The sequence below is a fragment of the Neofelis nebulosa genome, chromosome 18, assembly GCF_028018385.1.
Source record: "Neofelis nebulosa isolate mNeoNeb1 chromosome 18, mNeoNeb1.pri, whole genome shotgun sequence".
Lineage (NCBI taxonomy): Eukaryota > Metazoa > Chordata > Mammalia > Carnivora > Felidae > Neofelis > Neofelis nebulosa.
The window spans coordinates 3,368,386-3,385,776 of NC_080799.1; the positions used below are offsets into that span (position 1 = coordinate 3,368,386).

The window sequence follows — 17,391 nt, forward strand, 5'->3', positions numbered from 1 at the left end:
GTGGTTCCTAGGCACCCCACATTGAGAACCACCACACTAAGGTTCCACGTTAGCTCAACATTCCGGAGATGGGGCAGAGGAAAGACAGGAGGCCAGTGAGTAATTACCCAGAGTAGGTTCATCTGGGGGCGGGAAGCTCCTTGCACACCTGCCTGGAAGGCCACGTTTTCGGAGACAACTCAGAAGGATCAGCTAAAAACAGCCTGAAGAAAGCAGGCCGGGGCCGTCCCTTGAGAACTCCCCCTTCCTTCTCCCGAATGACTCTCCCCGACTGGTGTGTCGGAGCCCAGGTTGGTCAGTCATCAGCTTCTGTGGGCCAGCCTGCCCTGATGACTATCGGGCCAATTAAATGTCCATTTAAAAATTATTTTGGTCGGTGTTTTATGAAAATAAATACCTTCTTCCACGGCAGGGCTGTTACAGTGATTAATGAGGTAGTGGGAAGTCTTACGAGCTTGGAGGCAAGATGCTATTTATGTATGTCCAAAATATGTTTTCTAATTTCCTTAATGATAAAGACATTGAACTTGGGTATTGATCTGAAGTCAGTAAGGCCTGTTCAAGCGTAGGATCAGATTTGCTCAGTTCCAAGAGCAGGACTGGACCGTATCTTGCGGGCGGGAGTCAGCAGTGCTCGTGGCCGGGAGCCCACCTGGGGGCAGAAAAGCTGTCCCAAGCTTTCTGCGGCTCTCTGCCCTGTGGGCCAGTGGCCCTGGTGGCCTGGCTGGGTTTCGCCCCCCCGGAGCCGAGGTGGATCCACGGAAGGGTGTTGTCTTTGGGCAGCCGGGCTCGTGCCTGCTCGGGGCAGTGGTTCTTGGCCGGCTGTCCCGGGAAACGGTCCTGCCAGCCCACCTCCTCCAGCCTCTGTGCTTGGGCCTCAAGTCCGCCCGCGAGCACGTGCAGGCCGGGCGGTGGGGGAGAAAGTGAACCCGGGAGAAACACGGGCCGAGGTCCAGTCCTGCCCAGCGCTCACTGGGCCCCTCCCCCACCAGTTTAGAAGCCAGGGCTGCCACCCCTGCCCCGTGGCCCCGTGGCCCCGTGGCCCGCCTCCGACCTCTGGCTCTTACCGGCAGGTTTACTACTGGGAGGCAGACAGCCAGAACGAGACGGAGAAGCTGAAGGTCCTGTTCCTGCCGGAGACCGTGCTGAAACTGAAGAACCTGACCGGCCACACCCCTTACCGGGTCAGCATCTCGGCCTTCAATGCGGCTGGAGACGGGCCGCGGAGTGACCCCAGGCAGGGGCGCACCCACCAGGCCGGTAGGAGAGCGGCGTGTTCCGCGGGGGCCCCTTCCCCACGGCCGCGGGTGGCCGAGCCAGGCTGGATGAGCGGCCCCTCCCTGTGCCCACAGCCCTTTGCTCTGCCCAGCCTGTGACGCACGGCTGTCGTGTGCCCGGGGCTTTCTGGAGAGAAAGGCCTGGGTTGCATTCAGCTGCTTTCCCCAGCGCCCAGCCCTGGCCTGCTGCGCGGCGGCGCCCGTGAGACGGCACCTGTTTCCCGAGGACCCTCCCGGGTCGCCGAGGGCAGGAGGGCTCCGCCTCTACACCCAGGCCTCCTTCCAGTTCCCTCAGGGAGCTTCTTGCTGGGGCTCGGCACCGGCGTGTCCAGATCCCGGGGGAAGTGAGTTCTTTGTAGGCCGAGCCCAGGCCACGGCGTCGGGCGCTTCCAGGGTCGCCGGGTTTCAGGCCCACACCCGCAACAGCTTGCAGCCGCTTCTCAGACACCCGCCACCAGCCAGGCGAGAGCACTGCACTGCCACATGCCTCGCCGCCTGTGGCCCCACATCCACACACACAGCACGTGGCTCCCTCTGTCATGAGTGCCGGCTCCCCAGCGGCCTAGAGAACGTTAGGAAGTGAGTCAGGATTCCAAGGGAATGTCAGCTTAACCCTGGTCCCGCGGACCTGGGATGCACTTTGTGGGACCCAGGAAGTGTAAGGCTGGGGAAGTCGGGGAGACCTGTCCCGCTCGGGGCTCCCAGGCATCCTGCGTCCTGCCTGAGAGAGGACTGGCCAGCGTGCCGGGACTCTTTCCTCTGGGTCTTGTCCAGCAGCCGGACAGGGGCCGTTTCTGGAATCCAGGGTGGGTCACCCGTTCCTCACCAGAGCACTGGGGACTGGGCAGGCCATGGGGCAAAAGGGCCCCCAGGGACTGGAAAAACAGCAGATAGGGGTGTATGTGGAGGGCTGATTGGGGGGGGGGGGGCAGCTCCGGGCACCGACTCCCACATGGAGCCCAGGCAGGGGGCGGCGAGCAGGTTCAGCAACCCGGCCACCCGCCTGGCTGTCTGCGTTCTGCGGGCAGCTTCCCCCCCGCCCGGGGGGCTCACTGGGCTCCCCTGTCCCCAGCCCGAGGGCGGACACTGTGACGTTTCAGAGGAGGGCCGGCTGGGGCCCCAAGGGAGAGGCCAGGAGAGGTGGGCAGAGCCTCACGGGGCTGTCTGCATTTCATTCTTCACTCATCTCTCTGCCTTTGTCACCGCGTCCCTTAGGCTCCTTGTGTTTAACCCCCCATCATCTTGTCTCCTCTGCTCGGGAGAGTCCAGGTGTCTGATTGATCCTGGAGAGTTCAGAGGTGGTCGCACGGCGTTGAGACTTTTACGGAGTTGAAAATAACATCCAGTAGCGTTTTTATTGTACGTGGAGGCACAGACATGTGTGGAAACGGTCTATAACGGAGCTTTACCAAAAGTCCCTTCACGTCCCATTCTTCCAGCTCCGGGGACCCCCAGCTTTTTGGCGTTCTCAGAAATAACCTCTACCACGCTTAACGTCTCGTGGGGCGAGCCGGTGGCAGCCAACGGCGTCCTGCAGGGCTACAGAGTGGTCTACGAGCCCTTAGCGCCCGTGCAAGGTAAGGCCAGGGGGGCGCATGGGGAGGGCACGGCACTCCACAGCGTCTGCAGGGCGGGGAGTCTTGCCTGCCAGAGGCACAGCGAGGAGGGCGTAGAGCCCAGTACGAGGCGGGGACAGACGAGGAAACCAGCAGCTTCCGGGCAGGAGGGGGTGCCGGCCGAGCAGCGCCTAGCAAGGGGCTCGGAGCCTGGGCTCTGGGGGCGTGGAGCGGGGACCGGGGATGCGCGTGTTCGCGGCGGAGCCCCGGGGGCCCGCCCGCTGCACGGGAAGGGGGCAGAGACGGGAGCGCACCCTCGCCCCTTGGTCCCGGAGGTGCTGATCCGCCCCTGCTGCCTTGCTGCCTGTCTCTGGTGCCGTTGTAATTTCTGACGCGTCTGTCTCCTCCCCGCTCGCTGCTGCCCCCCTGTCAGAGGGCTCCGCGGGCACTTTTTTCTCGCCCACTCTGTGCCCGACACCGGTGCCACAGGAGGGCGCCCGGCCCAGGGCGGGCTTCCCCCGGAAATGCGCGCGGCCAGACCGTAAGCGTTGTAGATTATTTAATGCCTAGGAGGAGAAAATATAACCAACACATCAAATAATACTGGCGCTCCATTTAAAGCCGTGATAAAAGTTTCCTTTTAAAATAAGTACATTCAAGTAAAACGGGGGCTGATCTGAGGAAAATTTAAGCACCAGATTTCATTTCACCGAATCTAAAATGCCATTATCGACTCTAAGATTCATTGTTATTTTACGAAGTGCTAAGAAAGAAAAAAGGCCGGCCGTAAACCGCAGCCCAGTATGTTGGCGTCATCAACCCCAAATCAGAGATGTAAACACGTGAGGGGAGAGAGTCTCAGACAAGCGATGAATGCGCTTTGGTAAACAACAGTAGAGGGGGTACGGGTGTGCGGTGTGTGACACGGCGGAGGGCACGGGACCGGCCCCGAGGTGGCGCGGCCACACCCGCCGCGTCCTCTTCAGGGCCCAGTGCCTGCGTGGGGACCAGGTGGCCCGGGCGATGCAGACGCCTTTTAACTAGTGCCACGCAACGGGGAAAGGATGGCCAAAAACCATGGTCCCGAGCCACCTTGGAGCCCCTCCCCATCAAGGTACGGGTTTTCCTGTACCTCCTCAAATAAGTGACTTATTCTGCATCGATGGGCTTGTAGAATCTCTCTAGAAACTCCGTGGCATGCACGCCTCGGCCCCCGGGCTGGCTGCCTTCGTCTTATAAAGAAGTACTTGCCGTCCAGGCAAGACCGTGGCCGTGGCCGTGGCCTCCGCCCGGTCGGGAGCCACGGTGGGCCCTGCTTCGCGATCCCCTGATCTCTCCATTCCGACGTCCCGGAGTCCTGCCGGCTCGCCACACATCTGTCCCCACGGCCTCCCCCTACCTTCCAGGGAGATGACCCTGCACGTCTGGTTCCCCGGGCCTTGTCGGGGCCGTGGTCACGTGGCCTCTGCAGCATCACGGCCGTGGCTCACCAGACGCCGTCTAGACACCCGGCGCCGAGCAAGGGCACACGCTCTCTCTGAGTCCTCACGCGGCGGCCGGGCCGCCTTTATTCGTATTTCACAAGAAATCAGGCTCCGAGCCCTTAAGACGACCGCCCAGGGCCTGCAGGTGGAGAATGCGGACACACGTGGAGTTTGGCCCCAGGTGGGCTGGTTTGAGAGCCCGTGATGGGGAAATGTCTGGAGCACGTGGGCTTTGGGGGGGACACATGCCACAAACATCACAGCGGGGAGCGGGAGAAGCAGTCATCAGCGTGTCACAGCTGCCCATGGCACTTGTCTCCCTCCCTCCCTCTCGCTCCCTTCCTCCCTCTCTCCCTCTCTCTCTCCCTCCCTCCCTCTTCCCTCCCTCTCTTCCTCTCTCCCTCCCTCTCTCTGCTTCTCTCTCCCTCTCCTCCTCTCTCTCCCTCCCTCCCTCCCTCTCTCCCTGTCTCTTTTCCTCCCTCCCTCTCTCTCTCTTCCTCTCTCCCTCCCTCTCTCTGCTTCTCTCTCCCTCTCCCTCTCTCTCTTCCCTACCCCTTCTTCCCCTCTCCCTTCCCCTCCCTCTTACCCTCTCCCCTTCTTCCCCCTCCCTCCCTCCCCCTCCCCCTCCCTCCCCTCTCCCTCTCTCTCTGGTGACAACAGGCAGACCTTCTTGGTCGCAAGCATCTCGCCTCTTTTCACAAGTAGTAAGACCCTCTGTCACTCCGTTGGCCCTCCTGTCTGTCTGGAGGGCTGGTTCCTCTGCCTGGATTTTCCTGTCTTTGGCAGTGAGGATATACGCTCTGGAACCGGGCAGGAGAAGGTACTTTCAGTCAGCAGCTCACAGGTCTCTCCAGAAGCTCGGGGTCCAGTCCCTGGGCGCTTGAGACGCAACCATCCAGGCCCCCAAGCCTTGGCCCTGAAGGCGGCACGGGCACACCCCCGACCCCCTGATTCCTGCTCGTCTGTCATGCGGCTGGTCCAGGCCCGGGGCCGGGGATGGTTGCTTCACAGCTGCCGCTAAGCCCCTCCGCTGGGTCCTTCCTCTCAGCCGCAGACCCCCTCCTGAAACCGCTCTGCCCCTGCTCCAGCCGGGGGTGAGGCTGGCCTCGCCCCCCCGCCCCCAGCCTCCCTGCCTGGAACCCAGCAAACAGCCTGCTCCCCGCGAGCAGAACCCACCAGCCCTCTTCCTGAGTGCCCCTGACCCTGTGACCTTCCGGCGGTGTCCCTGACCACTGGCCAACACCGGTGTTGCTTTTCCGGGTCCCACCATGTGCCTGCCTGGTCTGATGGCATCTGCCAGAGCCCCTGGCTTAGCCACACAGCAGCCGATAGATCCGACCCCTTCTAGCTGGCCACGCCCTGCAGCCACACGGGCCAAAGGAGGAACGCAGGCCGGTAGAGGGCAGGAACTCAGAGCGGGAGAGAATTTCCTGTGGCCTCTCTCCGCCCCCAGGCCCTTCGGGGGCATTTTGACCTGAGGCTGGAGAGGGGAGGAAGGGATCTTTCAGTTGAAAGTAAGGCCGTGCTGTCACATACGGAAAAGGACCAGATGCTCCGAGTGGCTCAACAGAAGGCAGCTTTGGGAAGCACACACAGCACGGCATCCTGCGCCCGGCTGAGGTCAAAGCGTCCGGCCCCTCGTCCGGCCCTCGCTGTCCCGCCTCCGTTCCCAGACCCTTGTGTCCCCGAGAAGCGTATTGTCCCCTCCCCTAGGGCATCGGCTGGCCGGTCTGATCAGCGTGCGGGCCTCTCGAGTGGGGGTCTCTCGGAGGAACCCAACCCTTGCCTCCTTCACGTTGGATCCGGATTTCCAACAGGGAATCGCGGGGGTGGCAACCAGGTCTCCGAACAATTTCCAGTTCTTTAAGATGCCTCACAGAACCGCTGCATTTCCAAGAGATGTGGTTGCAAGTGTGGTGAAAACATCTGGGGCTGGAATCCTAACTCTGCAGGGAGGAAGGCCGTCAAACGGTCGTCTCACCCGCTGGCGATTCTGCTGGCCGTTTTTCCTGCCTCCTGGCCGGCCGGACGTTCCTCGAGAGCAGAACACCCACCTGGCATGGGCAGACCCTGCCTGCAATCCCTCCACGGAGAAGACAGGCCCGGCTCCTCCCCCGCCGTCCCCCGCCAGTGCCCTGGTCACGGTGGGGAGCACCGAGCCCCACGGAGCAGGAGCCGTGTTCTTAGGGAATGGGTTCTATGGCAGAGTTACTTTTATGTTTTTTAAGATGTTTTAAACGGTAGTATTTTATGTGATTGCACCCCGGGGCTTTGTATTGCAGGGCATGGTTTACAAATGGACTAAATAAATAAGATTCTGACATAGTTGAGATGCAGGGGAGGCCAGACTAGCTGTACGTCCTAGTGGGATAGAATTCACAAAATCCATACATGGGTTTGTTTCTGCTCTGGGGAAAGGGAAGGCATTTTTTTTTTTATTTTTAAATTTTTTTTTTTCAACGTTTTTAATTTATTTTTGGGACAGAGAGAGACAGAGCATGAACGGGGGAGGGGCAGAGAGAGAGGGAGACACAGAATCAGAAACAGGCTCCAGGCTCCGAGCCATCAGCCCAGAGCCTGACGCGGGGCTCGAACTCACATACCGCGAGATCGTGACCTGGCTGAAGTCGGACGCTTAACCGACGGCGCCACCCAGGCGCCCCATTTTTTAATAAAACATAAAAAAAAAGTGACGGGGGGTGCTCTCCAGATTAATTTTACTTCCAAATGGACCCCATCCGTTTGCTGATGATGGGCAGTGTGTGTGCAAACTGGCCCCCAAAACCCCTTCCTTGAGCCATGCAGGGTGAGGGCCAGGCTCCCTGGGCAGATACGGCCCTGTTTCTGTACAGAAAGTCTCAAATTTGGAGGTCGCTCAAACGCAGGCAGGATCACTCTGAAATCATCTGGAAGGGAGTCATTTAGCTGAATCAGTGTTCTATAAAAGGCACGATATGAACACGGCGAGCCGACTGGACGGTACTTGGAGAGCTGTAGGCTAAGAGACACTCGCTTTGATGAGTTTGAAGGATGAGCCCATTTCGCAGTAAGGACGCACTTGGCTGGGCTCTTCTGAGGTCAGGGCCACACGGGGATGGAAGGTGCCGATGGCTTCGGCTGCTCGCACTGAGGGCAGGCCCGGCGGTGGCCACACCGGGCAGTGTGTTCACGGTGCATGTGGGCCGTGCTGGGGGGAGACGGCAGGTGCCGGGCGGTGCTCCTGGCAGGCTCTGCTGACCAGTGTCAGAGGGGCCACCTCACCTCTTCCTGCTCCTCCGGAGGATGAGCCGTAGACACCGGTATGTTGAAAGCTGTCAGAAATCCCGAGTGGAGAGCCTACGAGGCCTTTCTGTAATACGTCATCTTCAAACTTACTTAACCAGGGAGCCCCATCTCCGTCCTGGAAAATGCTGCGTTTGTATGATTTTCACTGTGCGTCTTCCTCCCGAAATGTGGAATCTCAGTTCTCCAGCTACACCAAACACAACCAACACTTTCTCTTCGTCTGCGTGTTCATGAGCAAAAACGTTGTCTGTCCGTGGTCAGAGTTGTCTGAACCTGGGCAGTGATATTTGCAGCGACAGCCTTTCTCCGTCCTTGCTTCGGAGTCCAGGAAAAAGTTCTCACGAGGGGCCGGAGGCCTCTAGGCCACTGGTTAGCCAGCCCAGTCAGGCTGGAGAGCCCCACTTGGAGGAAGCCCAGCTTTTAGCTATGATGAAGGTTCCTGCCTCTTTTTCCCCGTTCTCTCCTCCGAAGTCAGGAGGCTCCAGGTCACCTGCACAGGTGACACAGAGCTCGGTGCGGCTCGGAGTGCAGCGGGAGGGGAGGGGGGCCCGGGCCGGGGGCAGGAGCACGGGGGCCTCCCCGGTGTGATGAGGGAGACCCGGGCCACCTCTCCGCGCCGCGCCGTGAGGCTGGCTCTTGGGTTTGTCAGCCCCACTTATCAGGCTTAAACTCTAATTACACTTATCTGTGCTGAAAATTGGCTATCACCACCACTTAAACTCCTCCTAATTGCAAGAAATAGTTCCTCGGCAAGCTGGGGATGCCGTCCTTGTGGTCGCGGTGGAAGAGGCGGCATCCGGCCACGTCTCTAACTCCGGCCACCTCCTGGCCTTTGCTCTCGGTGGTTCCAGGGGTGAGCAAGGTGGTGACGGTGGACGTGAAGGGGAACTGGCAGCGCTGGCTGAAGGTCCGGGATCTCACCAAAGGAGTGACCTACTTCTTCCGTGTACAAGCGCGGACCATCGCCTATGGGCCCGAGCTGCAAGCGAACGTCACGGCCGGGCCCGCCGAGGGTAAGTGGAGCTCCGCCAGGGGCCCCGCGGCCGGTGCAGCGCGAGCGGCCCATCCCGGGCTCCGTCCGGTCAGAGGGTCCCCCCTCGCTGCCCGTCAAGCAGCTCTGGCCCACCCAGAGCGGCCATAAACGCAGGAATGTTCCGGCGGCATGGGTGTCTCCAAACACCTGTGTTAACAGCAATGTCTACAGACAGGCTTGTTACGTGCAGACCAGCAAACTCTTCGGTGTTAAGCATGTCAAGTTTGGGGCTGTTTTCTGGAAAAACTTGGGAAAAATGAATTTTTGAAATTAGATACACAAGAAACTTTTGTTTACATTTTTTTAAGTTTATTTTTTAGAGAGAAAGAGAGAGAGAGAGAGAGAGAGAACAAGCGGGAGAGGGGCAGGGAGAGAGAGGGAGACACAGAATCCAAAGCAGCACAGAGCCCGTGTGGGACTCAAACCCATAGACCGAGATCATGGCCTGAGCCAAAGTTGGACACTTAACCGACTGAGCCACCCAGGCGCCCCCATACGCAAGAAAATCTTAAAGTGTTCACGTCACGAAGAGGAGCCACGTGGCTTCCCACCCACCTAAATGGTTTTGGCATTTGTTGACATCCTTAGCAAGGCAAGGGTGACAGGACCTCCGTTCACAGGGTGCCCGCCCCACGCCAGGCACGGTCCTGGGCCCATTGCACGGCCCGTCTCTGCTCACGTCCAGTCAACCTGGGAGGCCAGGGTGGCTTTCCCACGTCTAGGATGAGAAGACTGTCACAGAGCGAGGCTAAGCTACATACTTGGGGAAGGAGACAGAACCTGGCCAGAGCCTCCGACCCCCTGTGGGGTGAGGAGCCCCCAAGTGCCCACGTCCACCCTCCCCTGTCTCTTTTATCCCGCAGGCTCCCCGGGGTCCCCCAGAGATGTCTCGGTCAGCAAGTCCGCCTCTGAGCTGACCCTGCAGTGGACGGAGGGAAGCGCGGGCAGGACTCCCACCACGGGCTACGTCATCGAGGCCAAGCCCTCAGGTAAGGAGGGGGTTGGACACCTGCCAAGGAGCCTGTTCAGCCTAGCGGAGGCGAGTGTCAGGGCCCTCCGGCCTCCGCTTGGCCTCTCTCTAAAGATGTGGAGACCATGAGGGCGACTCGAGGAAGGGTGAGGGCGTCCCTCCCTCCGCCGTAACCTCGCGGGCCTGAGATTCTCAATGGCTGGCCACAGTACACGTGCCTCAGAGCCCGGTCGTCGTCATCCTCAGAAACACGTACATGAAAACACAGGGACGCTTACAGACACTTGCGGCTCCTCGGGAAGATCCAAGAGTGTTTTCGGATGCTCGCCTCAGGCTCCGCCTGTTTGCCCCGACGTACAGAGTCCCGCTCGCTCCCGATCAGGGCGCAGATTCCTGTCCATACCCTCTGCCCCATCTTTCAGGCTCCCGAAAATGAGGTCTCAGTCCATTCCCTACCCTATCTGCCCGAGGAGGGTTTTCGCTCTCTTCCTCCCGTTCAGCTGTAATAACGAAGCATGGACGTTGCTGGAAGATCAATTTCTGCTGTGTGGAGTCGGCTACTACTCCTTGGAGCCATGGGGGCATCACCCAATGCAGAGAACACCGAGCACGTCCTCTGTGGCCTGCAGGTGGTTGCACGTTCAATCGTGAACGCCTGAGCACGCAAATACAGGCTGCGCCAGGGCTGCGGGCAGAGAGCCCTCCGCCAGAGTCCACCCTCAGCGCCGGGCGTCACTTAGGACTGTGCCAGATGCCCCTCCCCCATCAAAGTGCTTTTCAGAGGTTACTCGTTGTAAGCACCTCCTAGAAACTTCCAGGTAGAAATCTGGCGCCCGAGACCCAAACAGTCCCCGTGAAAGGCAATATGTAAAGTTCTTCAGCCCCTGAACTCACACGTTCAGCGTCCCGCCCCGAGGGGTCCTGGAGCTTATGCTGAGCGAGGCTTTCGGCCTGTTCTGGAAACGGAGGGTCGCAGATGGGCGACGGGCCTCCTGCGGCCACTGGGTTCCCCCGCCCCGTCCCTCTGAATGCCGGCAGCCCCGAGAGCAGACAGCAGGCTCTCCGCCGAGGACACTTGATCCCATGGCACCTTCAGAGATTGGCAGGAGCCTCGAATACAGGCCTGGTGAGGTCTGGGCCCAGCCGAGGGCTGAGGAGCCTGCACGGACGGACCCCAAGGAAGGAAGTCGACGCTTTCTCCCCGAATCTAGGGAGAGCGTTCACTGCAAAGGTTCCTTTGTGCCCTTTCAGGCTACCAAGGGCTCCTGAGAGAATTCGGGAGATCTGTGGACATCGCTCACCACCAACTGACCTTCAGCATTTTTCTCCCCTTATGAACGTAGGCGTGTTCATGTTGTCTGGCTGCTATGACCACGTACCCTGCACCAGGCGGCTTACCCCGCGACACATACTGTCTCCTGGTCTGGAGGCTGGGTGTCTGAGGACAGGCGTGGCGGGGTTGGGTCCTGTGAGCTTGTGAGCGGAGGTCTGCTCCATCCTCTCTCCCAGCTTCGGGTGGTTTGCCATCAACCCTGGGCCTTCTTGGGCTGTGGAGGGATTTCCCGCCCCCTCCCTCCCATCTCCACCTTCTCCCTGTGTGCCCTCTGGTCACTGTGCCCGAACTTCCCCTTCTATGAGGACACCAGTCATACCGGGTTAGGGCCCACCCCCAAGACCTCACCTTGACTAATTACATCTGCAAAGACCCTCTTTCCAAATAAGGTCACATTCTGAGACATTGGGGATAGGACCTCAACCACGTGAATTTTGAGGAGTCACAATTCGACCTACAACAGTTGGGTTGAAACCGCGTAAGTAACTTCACAACCTGTGGAATTGTCAGCAGTAGAAACCACACTGGTTCCCATCCCGACCCGGCTGGGGTGGGTGTTTCACAAGGTGGTGGACCTCGCCATCCAGACGTTCCCTGGAACTTGTGCTCCAGCGCGGCCCTGGAGGAATCCAAGGCTTTGCACCCCATCTTCCAAAGAACCACAGAGCCCAACAGGCGCATCGAAAACCACATGTGACCCACACAGTCAGCATCCCTGGGACCCAGGGTTGCTGTGAACCTCCAGCTCCCTCTGGGTAATTACAGTCATTAGCAGCATAGCTGGCTTCCTTCTTAGTTTTATTTTCTGCATCTAAAGCCGTTCTGAGAAGGCCTCCCTTCAGAGTCAGCAGATTGCCGGAGGGGTCTGTGGCACCGGGAGGAGACAAGAAGGCTTGTCCTCGGTGACACAAGTGGAAGACCTTTGCCAAGTCATTTCCTTCGGCCCGCACGCTTGCTCCCCGACAGAGTGTTAAAAACCCCAGTGGATGTATAGATGTGAGAGGCCACAGCGAGGTCACTGGGGCGACGGAAACGCTCTGTGTCTGGACCATGTCGACGTCAGTTCCCGGTTGCGATGCCTCGCTGTTGTTCTGAGGGGTGATACCGTTGGGGGACCCCGGATACAGGACGCGTGGCATCTCTCCGTAGTATTTCCCATAACCGTGTGGGGCTCTACAGTTATCTCAACATAAAAAGCTCCGCTCAAGATCTTAAAATACATACGTGTATCCCACGGACGGTGTCCTGTTCAGTCAAGTGCAACGGCACGTCTTTGAAACGAGCATTCTCATGTCAGAGACCAGCCGTGGGGAATGTGCCACAGCAGCAGCCAGACACGGGCGCAAGGGCTCGGAATCCTAACAGTGCAGAGCACATTCCGGCACCTTCTGAGGAAAGAGAAGGTATTGATCCTCAGACTTGCCTGGGGAGCCATTTACTTTCTCATCAGGTTAGCAGATGCTCACGTGTCCACCGTAGCGAAAGAAGCCGGTGGCCTGTTGGCCAGAAGTGCAGTTTTAGGGAGTCCGCGAGGGGGTGTGTGAGGAAGAGCTGATCGGGGTGCCGGCCCGGGTCTCATACTGAGCCCCCCGCCCGGAGGTCCTCGGCCGAGCGGGCGCCTCCTGAGACCAGCGAGGCCTGGGGGTCATGCCGCCACATGGAAACCAACCCCCAGGGACTGAGACGCCACAGGAAGCTGGCCTGCAAGATGCCGTCTCGTTCAGTGGGCGCGAGAGATTTTGCCTCCCCTGGTGTCCTGCGACCGATTCCCCCTTTCAGACCGTCCGCCCAAGCAGAGCGGCTGCAGGGCTTCGCCGTCTTCCCGTGGAAAGGCCTCCTCCCTCCCGTGACTGAAGCCAGCAGCGACGCAGAGGCAAATGAAATGCTTTTATGGATTGTCAATATTTAAACACCTTGCTGGTGCCTTAGGGCTTTGGATCTCAGCTGCCATCTATTACAGGCCTCATTACACAACACATTAAACGCTCTATCTTATTTTCTCCACCGAAGCTCTCTGGCAAGACTTTCTCCAGGCAGGGGCATGGGTGTCAAAGGGAGTGGGGATTTGGTGGATGGGCCCGGGTTTTCGTGAGGAGGCCTTATTTTTTATTGGGTGGGGGGGAGGGCAGGAGCCACCCAGCACACCCCTGGGTATCTGGGAAGCCTGAGCCACTTGGCACTAGGTGGCCCCTGGAACCCCCACCTGTCTGCCCGGCCCGCCGTCTTCCTGTCCAGCTGAGTCTCTGTCTCAGCCCCCAGGAGGCAGGTGGCTAATCAGCTGGGTGGCTGGCACCTCGAGGTGGCCAGCGGGCTCGGGCAGCCCCCCTCACCCTTCTGTACCCTCAACCGTCACCCCTACAATCTCTGCAGAGTAGCTCACCGCTTCCCTAACGTGGAGACAGAACCAGACAGCGGCCATGACATTACTATCGGGCTGGAGCCCAGAGCCCCTCTTACTCTGGGGAAGGACAGTCAGGGAGTGCGGGCGCGAGGCCAGAGACACCTCTCTCTGGTTGCGTGCACGTTTGCTCCGAATCCGCGTTGCAAAGTTCCCTGGAAGGCGACGGAGACTATGCAGTGGGCACAGGCAGATGATTTATTTACACAAATTATCCCAAGGCATTTTACTGTGTAGATCACGAAACCTAATTTACATATTTACACAATAGACTGGAATGGCAGTAAGGGAACTATAAATATATTTTCCTCTCCGAAGCAGCCGTGAAATACATACTTAGGACGTACCCGGTGCAGACAGACATTGTATTGCCTTTTTCACAAGCAGTGTCTTTAGCCCAGAGATGAGAGCTGGTCCCTCCTCGTCCCCATCCCCGATCTGGACCTGCCTCATCCACGTGGAGTCCCCCTGGGAGCCCCCCACCCGCCTCCCCACTCCCCACCGTCAGCCTCTGGCCAAGGGATTTTCAGTTGAACAAAGAACAAAATCAGTCTTTTCCCAAAGGTTTTAAAACCCATGGAAATTCCCAAGTCAGCAAATTCAGCAGGGGGAAGGAGCTGCGGGCACAGGTCCGACGGCGCCTGGCCTGGCACCCACTCCCGGCCTCCTCACACCCACGTCCGCTGACCGCCCGTCCGCCCAGGTGCCCTGCCGCCCGTTGGGCTCAGCCTGTCACAGGCCTCCTTTGCTTCTAGACATTCATCCCCACTTGTCTCCTGCCTTACAACTGGATCAGATACAAGGGACTTTTTTTTCCTCCCCTGCGAGGTATTTAGCCTCATGTTTGAGCCCCACCTGCTTCAGTCAAATTTCGGACCGAGATTGACCACGGATACGACAGAAATGGCAGCGTCTAAGAAACACATGGCTGACGGGCGTCCGTTTGCTCCGAGCCACAGCCTGACAGTCACGTTGTTGGTGACATGAGTTAGTGGAACCAGAAATCTCGGGCCCGTGAGTGACAGTTTCATTCAGCACGGAGACCCTGTTTAATTGTCCGTGAAATCAAACTTTCGTGCTGGCCTGGCATCCGCCTGAATACCTGTGGCACACAGCTCCGTTCTGGGCGTTCGAGGGATAAATCGAGCAACCCGTGGATGTGCCCGAGCTGGGCTCCATCTCGATCCAGAAGAGAGGTGTTCGTGTTCCCATGTTTATTAGGACATCATCTGGGAGCAGATGTGCCTCCCGCTGCCGGGGCAGGGGAGAGGCCGTGCTGCCCCTTCTGTGAGCTACAAGCAGGCCTGTCGTGAGGCAGCAAAACCGTTCAGACCGGAAGAGGGTTCTTTCCGCAAGGACCTTGACCATCGGCTGCTTCCCCGTGTCTGACGCACAGATAATGCGCTGCAGGCAGCAAAACAAAGAGTTCACGTTCTTTCCCGAAACATGAGCCCGCTGAGGAGCCAGACCGTGTGTGTGGCTTCTTGGCACTTCCCCCAAGGCTGGTGGGACCTGGGGTGTGTTTAAGGATAATTGCAAAGTTTCTCTCTCAGCAGTGTTCCCCCCCCCCCACCCCCCGCTTAGCTGGTGGGGGCAGGATTGCTGTCCCTGGCAGGTGTTTGAGTGGCAAGAGTCCAGGGAGGTGCTCCCCCAGGCGTCCAGGAATAGGGGGCAGGCCCCGCACACAAGTGTGATTTGGGCTCACTCCCCCGCCACGGGCCCCCCTCCCACAGACATCAAGACCACGCCCCCAGGAAGTCCAATGCCCCGGAGCCCGCAGAGGACACAGTACGAGGCATCAGCCATTCAGGGATGCAGCTTTGGAAGGTATCTGGACACAGGAGCTCCCCGAGCACAGACGGGAAGCCAGGCCGGGGTCCCCTGAGCATCCCAGTGGGGGCCAGTCTCACATGGGTCTGAGGGCTGGCTGAATCAGACCCCCAGAACCGCCTTTGGAACGAACGAAGGCCCACACTGCTCTCAAGTGTTGATTGAGATGGAAATCCGGACGCTGGGGATTATCCCTATGCATGGAAAATCAGTTGCACAAACCTCATTATGGCTAATAGTTCTGTAATGTTATTTTCCCCCCTAATTTGTAGAGATACTTTTCTCCATCATTGATTTATTGAGATACTTAATGGCACAATACAAACGAGAAAAAAACAATCCACGGTGGGGAAAGAGAGTGGACGCGTTAACAGCTGCCAAGTTTTCCTACCCACTCATGATCACGATGTAAAGATCAGTATAGATAAATAGCCCTGTGAATTAGAAGCAAATTCTAAAACGCAAAATGTGCTAATTTTGGCAAGGAGGAATTAAGCAAAATAAAAATGTGAACATTTTCTTCTCGTAGTTCAGAAGGAAATTCTCTCGGCATGACTCTCCCTCCCCCAACATTTTTCAGTGTAAACGGATTGCTATATAAATTGTTCTGTGTTGAGATTCTATATCAATATTTTAAAATGTTTTTATGAAAAATGCACACAATTCCTGGGGCTGTGACAGAGCGCTTAAAATAAAATGTGGCCTTTAGGTGACGGTGGAGGAAGGGGAAATAATTTTTTTTCTTCGGGAGCAGGAAAGCATTACAGAAACATTAATGCAAAAGACACTTGGAGAAGTCATTCCAGAAGAGTTCAGACCTGCTCTTAACAGTCTGAGAATTCCTTTCACACTTAGTCCCTGCACTGCAGTGGTTCAAGCAACATCCAGTTTAAAAGAGCTTATATACTTTTTTTTTGCTTGTCTTTTTTACAGCATAAAATTATCTTCCCCTTTTAGAAGAAAAACACTGCAGGGGCACCATGGTGACTCAGTTGGTTAGGCATCCTACTCTTGATTTTGGCTCAGGTCATGATCCCAGGGTCACAGGATCAGGCCCCGATTCAGTCTCGACGCCTGCTCAGGATTCTGTTTCTCTGTCTCCCCTGCCCCTCTCCCCCATTCCCTCTCTCTCTCACACACAAAAAAGAAACAATTCAGTCAACATTTAAATTAAAGCACTTAGAATAGTGACTTGCTCATAGTAAGTGCTAAATAAAATGGTGGTGGTTGTTTACTGAAAAGCTGATTGTGCTAGGCCCTGCAAAGTGCTATGGGGAGGTAAAGATGGATGGATAGAAGGATGGTTAGATGGATGGATGGATGGATGGATGGATGGATGGATGGAAGGAAGGAAGGAAGGATTGATGGTGGAAGGTAAGGGAAGGAAAGGAAAAGAAAGGAAGGAAAATGGGTGGATGGATGCAAGGATTGATGGGGAAGGGAAGGGAAGAGAAGGAAAGGAAAAGAAAGGAAGGACAATCGGTGGATGGATGGAAGGATTGATGGGGAAGGGAAGGGAAGAGAAGGAAAGGAAAAGAAAGGAAGGAAAATGGGTGGATGGATGGAAGGATGGATGATGGATAGATAAAAGGATTGATGGTGGAAGGAAGGAAGGAGAGGTAAGTGGGTGGATGGATGGAAGGAAGGAAGGATGGATGGATGGGTGGGTGGAAGGATTGATGCTGGAAGGAAGGAAGGAAGGAAGGAAGGAAGGAAGGAAGGAAGGAAGGAGAGGTAAGTGGGTGGATGGAGGAACGGAAGGATGGATAGATGGGTGGGTGTAAGGATTGATGGTAGAAGGAAGGAAGGAAGGAAGGAAGGAAGGAAGGAAGGAAGGAAGGAAGGAAGGAAGGAAGGAAGGGTAAGTGGGTGGATGGATGGACGGAAGGAAGGAAGGATGGATAGACGGGTGGGTGGAAGGATTGATGGTAGAAGGAAGGAAGGAAGGAAGGAAGGAAGGAAGGAAGGAAGGAAGGAAGGAAGGGTAAGTGGATGGATGGATGGACGGAAGGAAGGAAGGATGGATAGACGGGTGGGTGGAAGGATTGATGGTAGAAGGAAGGAAGGAAGGAAGGAAGGAAGGAAGGAAGGAAGGAAGGAAGGAAGGAAGGAAGGGTAAGTGGGTGGATGGATGGACGGAAGGAAGGATGGATAGACGGGTGGGTGGAAGGATTGATGGTGGAAGGAAGGAAGGAAGGAAGGAAGGAAGGAAGGAAGGAAGGAAG

The 17,391-nt window shown here is 57.4% G+C and overlaps 1 protein-coding gene across 3 annotated transcripts in view; it reads left to right on the forward strand.

The window, feature by feature from the left end:
• SDK1 (sidekick cell adhesion molecule 1) overlaps positions 1 to 17,391 on the forward strand; it is an 881,306-nt gene that overhangs the window by 840,620 nt on the left and 23,295 nt on the right. For all 3 annotated transcript variants that reach the window (XM_058711917.1, XM_058711919.1, XM_058711920.1), the window contains 4 exons: positions 1,074 to 1,260; positions 2,717 to 2,854; positions 8,454 to 8,615; positions 9,499 to 9,624. In XM_058711917.1, coding sequence (XP_058567900.1) covers positions 1,074 to 1,260; positions 2,717 to 2,854; positions 8,454 to 8,615; positions 9,499 to 9,624 — 613 coding nt within the window. The remainder of the gene's footprint in view (positions 1 to 1,073; positions 1,261 to 2,716; positions 2,855 to 8,453; positions 8,616 to 9,498; positions 9,625 to 17,391) is intronic.